The sequence below is a fragment of the Lactuca saligna genome, chromosome 3, assembly GCF_052625555.1.
Source record: "Lactuca saligna cultivar CGN05327 chromosome 3, ASM5262555v1, whole genome shotgun sequence".
NCBI lineage: Eukaryota > Viridiplantae > Streptophyta > Magnoliopsida > Asterales > Asteraceae > Lactuca > Lactuca saligna.
This window is the reverse complement of record NC_136419.1, coordinates 175,216,068-175,226,569: the sequence shown is the minus strand read 5'-3', so window position 1 is coordinate 175,226,569 and position 10,502 is coordinate 175,216,068. Positions and strand designations below refer to the sequence as shown.

The following is a 10,502-nucleotide window of genomic DNA, read 5'->3' as shown; positions in this document are numbered from 1 at the left end:
ATGTTTATACTCTGATATATTTGACAGTTGTTATAATAGTTTGAGATACATTGCTTATGATTTCTATATGAGGTTTATTGACTATGGTTTTATCATTAAATTAAACGAAATTTTCAGACTGTGTTTTTGGGATGTTACATATATTGCAATATAATGTATATTTTTCATCAAAATAAGATGTATAAAAAACAAATGAGGTTGTGTAAATTTTGCAATACGTTGGTTCAACATGATTCTAGAAATTGTCCATTTGTCAAAAGATATGCTCAAAAGAGTTGCAGAGAAGATGTTGAAGGAAAAAGAATTGGTACGTACTTCAAAAGGATTAGTTTTCATGATGAAAGGAATTCTGCTGATGATGATTGAGAGTAGAATGTTTTTGTTATTATTACAATATTTTATGAATTTAAAGTGCGATATGTTTTAATTGAATGTTTTGAAATAATGTTTCGTTTATATATTCAATTGTAATGCCATTTAAAGCATATTTTATTTGTGATTTGTATTACTATGTGTTATAATAAATTCATATATGTTTTTATATATGAAATTTAAATAGTAAACTATTACATTATCCATAATAAATATTATAATAAACTTATGATTCGTTTAACGCTTTTAATAGTAAGAGTTTTAATATAGAGAAGCATAACAACAAACAAATCTAAAATTCAAATCTAAGTTACTGATGTTTTTTGAAAGGCTTAAGCACATTTGAAGGATTTATTGAGCAATTTCTTATATCATGGTTGACTAATTTATTGCATCCTTTGCATTTGCGTTTTGGTTTAAGTGATTTTGCTATTGCTTTTTCTGCAGCACTTTTGATTCGATTCCTCTTTCCACTTCCTTTTGTTTTTATCTCATTTGGTACTTTGATTTTCACATCACTTGAAATTGGAACTCCGGTGATATTTTCAACCACATCTTTTATTGGAATTGAACTTGATCTAGAAGAAACATCCTTTCCACAAGTTTCACTTAATTGTTGAAGAGAGTTCACCAATTCTTGTAGTTTTTCTTTATCATGAATAACCGATTCAACGCATTTCTCAAAAAAAGAAGTTGCATCCTGCAAGAGATTTGAAATTTCTGTACTGCACACTCTCCATTTTTGGTTTATCTTTTGAAAACCAATATCCATTATGTTCTTTCTCCATCTATCCAGAATGTATTTTTGAGGTATCATGGCAATGTCATAATCTATAAGAATTCTCAAAGCATGACTACAAAGGATTCCAAAAAATGTGAAATGCAAACATTCACATTCAATTGTTTCATCTTTTGCATCAAAAGTAACCTGAGTAATAATAATAAAATTTTATTACACAAATATTTTTATAATTCTAAATAATGTTAAATTAAAATAATAATGAAGTAGCATATTTGCATACCTTAAATTCTGGTCGCTTGCCTGATTTTAGTTCTTTGTAGACAATTGTGCATTGTTGATGACCATCAATCAAAACCGAATTTTTTTGAAAACACTGATAGAATGCCTTTTTTATTTGTTTTTGCACTTTTATGAATGCTTCTCGTGTGTATACCAATGATGCATGCTTTTCTATTTTCAAACTTTCATTTGGAAATAGCAGTTGTGGAGAAGTATCTCTTGATGCAATGTCTAATCTTTTTTGTTCATGACGCTGCTTTGAAAGTGTAGTGTCAAAGTTGAACATAAAATTAACAAGTAAGTTGGTTGGAGTTGAGAAAACATTGAAAAAGGAATTAGAGCTTTCAGATCGAGATGTAGTCTTCATAAGTCCACACATTGGTATATCTCTGAAATAGGATGGAATCCATTTATCTCTCTTGTTGAACATATCAGCCAACCATTTATTTTCCTTCAAATGAAACTCATTCAACATCAAATCCCATTTGTTCTCAAAATCTGATGGTTTAATATGCATATTCCAAACTAGTTGATTTATGCGTTTCTTGAAATCTGAATTTGAAACTAAATCAGCTTCAATCTGTCATGTTAAATTTGGTTTTATTAGTATATTTTCATAAGCTATTTTTAATGCAATAAATTAAATTTTTTGTTACCTTTGATGGCATTTTTGACATTATGTGCCACATACATAATCTGTGAGTACATCCTTGAAACACCTTTGCTATTGAACAAGATAATGCTGCATCCATGTCTAACAAAATCTTGTTGGTTTCTTCTTATGTGATGACAAAAAAGCTTCTAATAACCAAGAGTATGATTCAATTGTTTCATCTGATATTACTCCTGCTCCAACATTGATTGTCTTTTCATGATTGTTTATTGCAGTGAAAGGAACAAATATCATATTGTACCTGAAAATATTTGTAAAATGTATCCCTTAGTATGTACTATAATTTAATAAATATAAATTTTACCTGTTTGTTCTATAAGTTGCATCCATTGATATAACATCAGAAAACTTAGAGTAGTTTTCTCTTCCTGTTTCATCAACCCAAAACATAGCATTTAGCACATCATCATCCAACTTATATTGAAAATGGAAATTTTGATAATTATCTCTGCGACTTATCAATTGGTCTACAACACATTGAGCATCATTTGGTCCAACAATATTTGTATAATCTCTCCAAAAAAATTTGAAATCATTCTTTGTTGCTGGCAAATTATCATATCCTCCCTTTAAGGATGCTCTTAACTTGTGTGCTTTTGTGGCACCAATGTTGATAGTTGAAGCTTTAACAATTAGTTCTTGATCAAAAATACTAAGATGATGATTTGGAGAGCAGATTTTTCTTCATTAAATTATGTGAGTGGATGGTTATGTGCGTCTTCAAATGCATATACAGTGATTTTATTTGTTGCAGCATTTCTGTCAAAACAAATCATTGCCATACATCCTGTGACTTTAGAATATGATTTCCTTTCTTGTTTTTTTAGTCTTTTGGATGTAAGAGTATCAATGGTTCTTTTTTTTTTTTTTTTTTTTTTTTTTTTTTTTTTTTTTTTTTTGGATTTCCATATCTGTTGCATCTTGTTTTTTCCTTAGACTTTGATCACCGTATTTGGTTGTTGTTCTTAATCTAATTCCAAAACCAGCTGCTTTTGCATAATTTCTGTACATTTCAATCCCTTCATTTAAACTTGACACAATTTATCCTTTTTTGGGAATGATATCTGCAGCAACATGTGGAATGTACACATCATCTTGATTTATATAAGATGTTCCTGTTAAATATTCAAAAAGCTCAATATTGAAATATATTAAATATGTTCATAATTATTTATTTAATATAAAGTAGGTAAACATGCCTTTATCCTTTACTTTTGCTGTTGAACTTGTAGTTCCTTATGAAAGTTGAACGTCAGAGTCAGTTTATTTATTTTAAATTTATTAGTAATTATTCTATAGATTTTAGTAATCAATGTCAAATTTAATTATTGAATAATAACATCAGAAATATTCATCTTATTATTTATTAAACTTGCCTTTATCAGCATTGTTGAATGTTGATTTTGAAGGTTCAATAGTTAAAACATTGAAAGAGTCTTCCGATTCATGACTTTCTGTCCAATAGTCAGAAAGATTAATATTGAAATAAGTATTTATATGTAAATATTTAGTAAATGAAAACTAATTAATCATGCAATTAACTTTTTTTTTTGTCTTCAAATCATGAACATCCTTTTGAAGGTTGAAATTAACTTTCAGTATCATCGTTAAAATATATGTAATGAATGTGTAACATAGTATTGTAATGTTAGGTAATCATAAATTTTGAATATTAGAATAAAAAATATAGTAATTATACAGAATGAAAACTTGCCTTTATCAACATCATCTAAGGTTGATATTGAATTTCCGATAGTTAAATTATTGGAAGATTCCTTTGCTTTATCAATTAAATAAGTAGAACAAATATCTTCATATTCTTCACTAGACATCTCTTCAATTTGATATTGTAAGTAAATCAATCAATGATTTTAATAGAGATGATTTTGTCGATCATAAACAGACTGAAGAAGTTAATTTCAAATTAGTATATCAATTTTTGTTTGCGGTTATTTATATGAAGAACTTATTCTATCACGATTTTATGTTAATTACTATCTTACCCTTTATTAATAATTTTAAGTAATAAAATGAAGAAAACATGAATAATGATGTGGCATTATGTGATTGGTTCCTTCATTTTCACATAGTTTGCATTTTTGCATGAGTCTTCCCATATATATATATATATATATATATATATATATATATATATATATATATATATATATATATATATATGGGTATAATTAATTAATAGAAAATAATAACAAACAAACAACACTAGATCAAAAAAGACATGAAAACTACATAATTGAAAGGTAAAGGCTTGTGTAACTTTATAGATCTCTCGTCAATCTTCTCAAATACCTTAACAGACACAAATAACTAAACAAGAGGAGAAGAGAGTTGGGAGAAAAATTAACCATGAACTACTTTGATCTTAACGGAGGGCTATACGTGATTTGACAGAAATACCCTTCAATAAAAAGGATACCCATGTACTACTTTTTTATTGGCATTACTTTCATGTGTTGCAAAACAAGTTTTACATCATCCAAACATCATAAATATTTACATTTTTATTCATAGATACTCACAATCACAACACTTTTAGACAAGCACTTCAAATCAAACAAATAATCATAAAGCTCCAATGTGACACTGTCAAAGAAAGCAAAATTTGTCAAAAATCATACAACTAAGTTTATTACCGCAGGGGCAAATTAGTCAAACAATAAATAAAGCTTCAACATTTGAGAACAGAATAGATCAATCTTACCAAATACCAAGCACGATTGTCAAATATCGAAATTGATTATTTGATCTGCCTCATAATAAGATCCAATACCTAGTTCTTTGATCTGCAATAAACCAAGTTTTTTTGATAATGCAAATAAGGACATTCATGTCTTTTGCATTGACCAAAGATATAGTGTAACAATATAATATAGTATCTTAGGTAAAATACCTTAGGGAATCGGTTGTAATAGTGGCATTTGGAGAGCTATAAAGGAAGTAGTTTTTGACATGAATAGGAACCATTAACATGGAACATTTCCCTTTGTGAGACACTTGGCGTATATTTAAATGCTTCAAGTTGTTGAATGGTGAAGGTTGATATGATAGTACATCCGGATACATCGATAACCCCTTCGCACAAAAATTAACAACACACAAATAAAGAATTTGCATTCAAAACTAAATCCAAAAAAAATTCGAAATGAAGATCAGTATCAAACACAGTACAATCTATTATATCATTAGCTTACCTGAATGACATCTGAGTAAAGATTAATAAATTTGGTACTATGGAACTCCGTGAGCACCTTTAAAAGCTGGAAAGCATCTTCTTTTTTAAAATCAGAAAGTGGATTTGGCATAGGGAGATGAAGATCCACTTTCTCTAGATTCTCGAAACCATTTGTTAAAAGACACAAAGCGCACTCACCACCATAGACAAATGATGAGAGATTAGGTGCTGAGATGAAAAGCTTGTTAAGGAAACAATCGGTTATAGTCAGATCCTCAAGTCTTGGAGCTGAAACCTTAAAAACCTTCACTTCCGACATGTAACACTCGGTGATACTCAGTTTCTTCAAATTTACACACTTGGAGAACAGATCAAGGTACTCATGGTTTTCATTTCTTCCATCAGAAATTACGAAGTCGTTGAGATGTAAAGTGGTTAGATTTGGAAGATCCCAAGGATACTGTGGTGCGATGCAGTAATCTTCATGGATGTTTTTTAGGGTGAAGTGTTTGAGAGATTGGGATTCGAAGATGCAATTTGGGAGTTTTCTGTCTCTTTCGAAAGTGGAGATGTTTAGGTTACGAATGTTGTGAGATACCACGTAATTTAGAAGGACTTTGACGAGAATCTGGCTGAGTGTTCCATCGAAACTGAAATCAAGTGAGGAAACATCGGTTTGATCATTGCGATTAGCTATAACGTGTCTTGCGAATCTTATAAATTGACCTAATTGTTGGAATTCGGAAGTTGAGAATTTGATATGGGTAAGGGTAGTCCAGATGAACTTCCATTTTGAAGATAAGGCGCATGTTTGAACAGCGTATTTCATGTCCATGAAAGAGAGAATATGATGAATAAGATCGAGAGGTAAGCTGCTTAATCTATCGGTTTCTGCATCGACCACAGGTTCATCGAGGACAGAATCCATTGTTTCTTTCTACCAAAAACTGTGATCTGCATTGTTGTTCAACACCACAATAAGAATCATTCAAAGAAGATGATTAATTGATCGTGAAAAACCCTTAATTTGCCTTCGCTTCGAACGAGATCGCTGCTCCAAATTACAAAAAGGGTCTAAATTGGCTTGATGTTAGATCAAAATCAGGTGTGGTTTCGGAAATGCATGTAATCATTTCCAAAAAAAAGTTTAATTCTGCTTATTTTTAACAGACACTGTAGCGTGAAGTATTGAACAAAACATGTAAAAAGAAGAGAAATCGGACAGAAGGACAGAAGAAAAAGCAGGAAAAGATGCATTAACAAAAAGAAAACTGAATCTATGCAGTAATAATCAGAATGATGAGTAAGATTTGATCTAGTAGAAACAATAATACCTTTTGAAGGTGTTGCAATGGCTTCAATGGTGTTGTCGATTGTGACTGATCAGGAGAAGGGGAGAAATAGAGAAGGAGGACACTGGTTTTGTGGGTAAAAGAAAGAAAGAAAAAAGAAAAAGATGCTGCTGCTTTGACGAAAGGTCACATCAAGGATATATCCGAACAGATAAATTAATAAAAAAACACAATACAACAAACTTTTATTTCACAATAGCCCCACCAACAATATTTTTATAATCTACAAACTTATATTACACAAGTGGTCCCACTAAAAAGATATATTTGTTTTTGTAGTGTAACTTTATCTTTATCTTCTTTCATCAATTTATATGAAATAAAAATAGAAAGAAAAATCATAAAAATAACCGGTATAGATTGAGAGATATAACATTCGGACCATTTTTAAATTTAAAATATTCATAAACGATCGTGTACTTCGTAATGAGTCCATTGCGATTTCTCTGATAGAATCCTAACCAAAGTCATACGGATTTTTTTTTTTTTTTTTTTAATTGTATAAAGAATTTCCGCCAATGATATTCACACAGAGAAATCTAAAGGAAAAATAAATGAAATACCGAAATAGAATAAAAAGAAATAAAATTTACGCAAAAATAGATATCATATGCCACTTTGGACTTATTTTCTACTCTTCCGAAAATTCCATCATCTTGAGGAAAAGAAATTCAAATTAGAGAATGATTTATTGGTGAGGAAGACACAATATTTCCGTTATAATTTTTGAAAATATGGATTTAAAATTAGTTGGGTGGATACTAAGTCTAGTTTTTTTTTGTTATTTACATATTCATTAGACTATCATCATCGGGTGATTTTTTTTATTTATCTAGTTGCTCGTCAAGATACATTAAAAAAATATTGTTAAAACCTAAAAAGATATTGTTAAATATAATCCGAACGAATTATTTTAAAGAAAATTGTAAAATTAATCAAATATTTTAATTACTTTATAAAAAATAATCAAAAAACCCAAATTATATTTTTAGTTATCAAAATCGCAGATGGATTATGTTCATCTGTGATATTGACAATCCATCAGCGAACGTACAACTCGCTATAGCATATGTATTTTAGTGACTTGTACGTTTGTAGATGATTTTTTTTTTTGTATAAATATCCCCTTCGTATGCTTAAATCGTAGGTCCATCTACGATTTCCTCTTCATTTCAACTATGATTTAGGGTTTTTTATTTATTTATTTATTTTTTAACTACGAAATTGATAAAGTTTGACTACGAAACAACATTATTACATATAAAGTTTGCAAAAAATTATCAGTTTAGTTCTTATTTCTTTGGAAAATTTCTTTGAAACCTCTATAATAAAATAAATGAATATTTGATTTGCGTTGTAACCGGTCGAGGTAGAAAGTTATTAAAACAAATCTTGAATATGTATGTCTACGGGGAGGTGTTTCTGAATTCGCTTTGATATTTTCTGAGTATATTAGTTGTAGTGAGTTTGCATCTTTCGTGAGAAGAAAAACTGGTTTGTTAGACAAATTTAAAATTAGTCTTCGTTTCCATCATCCTAAATTGAATCATTATATGACCATAGTTGAAGACATTGATGTTCGAATGTTGATCAATGTAATCAAATCGATTAGAGGAAGGGATGTGAAAGTCTCTATGGTGGTTGATGAAGGTGATGCAGTTACGGAAGGTGGCGAGAGTGGAAATGAGTCGGCTGCTAACTTATGAAGCGATAAATTAAGCAACAATCTAATAGGTACTTTCATGACTCCTAGTGTACCTTAATTTCATAGTGTTACTGAAAATGTTAATGTTAGGTATTCACCTATTCACTATGTGGATCCTGAGAATTACAAATATGTTGGTGATGATAATGTCAGTGCATATCTTAATGATGTGGGTGGTCGTTATGTTGATGTTCCCCAACAAGAAGTGAAAGTTGTGAATAGGGTTGTAGTAGATAACAATAAAAAGAAAAAGTTATGATTCAGAAAGATAAAAATGTACATGCTTACGGGGTTTATGTTGATGTTGCTGATGTAACTTTAGACACAACCGACTTAGAAAGCAATTCTGATGGAGGTGAGTTGGGTGATGAAGTTAAAGCTAAGTTTCTCGATAACTTTTTTTACACTATGCCCCCTCTACCAGCATGTCCATTTGATGTTAATGAAGATATCCCAGCACAGATGGTAGATATCAATCATCAAAAGATTGAATGCCTCACTATATTTAAAAAACAAAGACCTTCTAAACCGGGAGATTAGGAAAAAGCGTCTTATAGAAGGTTTTCAGACGACGACAAGTAGATCGACCAAATAAAGGTATGAGGTTGTGTGTGTTGGGAAAAATATTCTTGGTTACAAGAGCAAAAGGAATTAAAAATTATGGCGGACATTTCCAAGTGAATAACTTTGTTGACGTACACACATGTTCTTCAACAATTTTGCAACTTAATCATCGACAAGCAAACAAATATGTTTTAGGTGAATATCTTGCGGATGTTTTGGCTAAAGATTATAGTAGAGTATATTGGGGACAATATATTATTAATGATATGAATACTTAATTGAAAATCAATATCTCATACCATCAGGTTTGGCGTGCAAAGCAATATTCATTGTTGTTGTTAAGGGGTACGAAAGAGGTTTCTTTTACCAAACTTCCGGATTATTTCCACAATTTGTGTAACGCCCGTAGATCCGGGCTAGTCAATTTAGAGGCAATATGGGTCGAAAACGACTTTTTGGCAAAAGATTATTTAGAATAAATAATTTTAACCAAGTTATATTATATGTCACAAGGTTTCCGTACATATAAAGAACGCCAAAATCCGAGTTATAACGAAGAAGTTATGACCCGTCGAAGTTTCGCGACAAAACCGGCACGATACCGGGAAGCGTAAATAGTGAATTTACGATAGAGCGAGATTTAGACTTAGCGCTCTAAACGAAAGTCGTAGAATATGTTAAACTAAGAACATCGATAAAAAGAACGCCCAAATCTGACTTCGTATGAGGAAGTTATGATTTTTCTAAGATTTCGCATAACAGTGCACAGCCCGAAATCTGAATTTTAGATCGGTCGATTTTTAGCCGACAGGATCTAAATGAATGTTGTAGTACTCATAAATACCAAAGCGTATATATAAAGAACGTCGATAATAGAGCTCGTATGCGAAAGATATGGACGAAGCTTAGTCTCTACTTTTCGAGCGCGGCGAAATCGATACAGTTTTGTAAATCCGAGATAGAATGAGAATTAGCCAACGAGGTCTAAATGAGAGTTGAAGATCTCATTAATAGGAACTCAACAGTAAAAAGACAGACAAAAATGGGGCTCGTATGCGAAAGTTATGGACGAAGCTTAGTCCCTACTTTTCGAGCGCGGCGAATTCGATACAGTTTTGTAAATCCGAGATAGAATGAGAATTAGCCAACGAGGTCTAAATGAAAGTTGAAGATCTCATTAATAGGAACTCAACGGTAAAAAGACAGACAAAAACAGAGCTCGTATGCAAAGGACGAAGCTTGGTGACTACTTTACTATACACTTCCTATAAATACAATGGTGAACTCCTCATATTTTCTTCACACCATAAGCCTCTCTTTCTCTCTCTAACTTCTCTCTAGCCTCCCTAAACCCCTCCCAAGTCTACGGAACCTCCCTAGCACGAGAAGAAAGCCCCAGAGCGCCCGACGGCTCCGAGAAGAAAAGCTTTCGGCTTGGAAACGCTGCTCCAGCGAAGCCCGGTTTTTAATAAAAACTCGCTGTAAGTGAGCTACGCCTATACTATATTTAATATAGATTTTATTTAATTATAGTAACATTATTAGGACCTTAAAATAATTATTTGGGCTATTATTATGAGTTATGTTGAGTGTTATTTAACGCTTATATAATGGTAATAATA

The 10,502-nt window shown here is 31.1% G+C and overlaps 2 protein-coding genes across 2 annotated transcripts; both read right to left on the bottom strand.

Moving 5' to 3' along the window:
- Positions 1-682: 682 nt before the first annotated feature.
- LOC145036186 (protein FAR1-RELATED SEQUENCE 5-like) lies at positions 683-2,145 on the bottom strand. Its single transcript, XM_078984650.1, has 3 exons — positions 2,050-2,145; positions 1,395-1,973; positions 683-1,300 (listed from the first exon to the last, which is right to left on the bottom strand). The coding sequence occupies exons 1-3, from the start codon at positions 2,143-2,145 to the stop codon at positions 683-685; spliced, it is 1,293 nt and encodes a 430-aa protein (XP_078840776.1).
- Positions 2,146-4,470: 2,325 nt separating this feature from the next.
- On the bottom strand, positions 4,471-6,728 carry LOC145037508 (F-box/LRR-repeat protein 25-like). The gene is made up of 5 exons (XM_078986190.1): positions 6,594-6,728; positions 5,279-6,213; positions 4,978-5,159; positions 4,789-4,870; positions 4,471-4,670 (listed from the first exon to the last, which is right to left on the bottom strand). Exons 2-4 carry the CDS (start codon positions 6,185-6,187, stop codon positions 4,858-4,860), a joined length of 1,104 nt encoding a protein of 367 aa, XP_078842316.1. The 5' UTR covers positions 6,188-6,213; positions 6,594-6,728; the 3' UTR covers positions 4,471-4,670; positions 4,789-4,857.
- Positions 6,729-10,502: the final 3,774 nt, after the last annotated feature.

Coding starts and splice junctions, on each gene's coding strand:
- LOC145037508 (XM_078986190.1), bottom strand. CDS start 6,187: ATGGATTCTGTCCTCGATGAACCTGTGGTCGATGCAGAAACCGATAGA. Junction 5,160..5,278: donor TTTACTCAGATGTCATTCAG/GTAAGCTAATGA, acceptor TTTTGTGCGAAG/GGGTTATCGATGTATCCGGA.
- LOC145036186 (XM_078984650.1), bottom strand. CDS start 2,145: ATGGATGCAGCATTATCTTGTTCAATAGCAAAGGTGTTTCAAGGATGT. Junction 1,974..2,049: donor TGTCAAAAATGCCATCAAAG/GTAACAAAAAAT, acceptor TTAACATGACAG/ATTGAAGCTGATTTAGTTTC. Junction 1,301..1,394: donor GCAAGCGACCAGAATTTAAG/GTATGCAAATAT, acceptor ATTATTACTCAG/GTTACTTTTGATGCAAAAGA.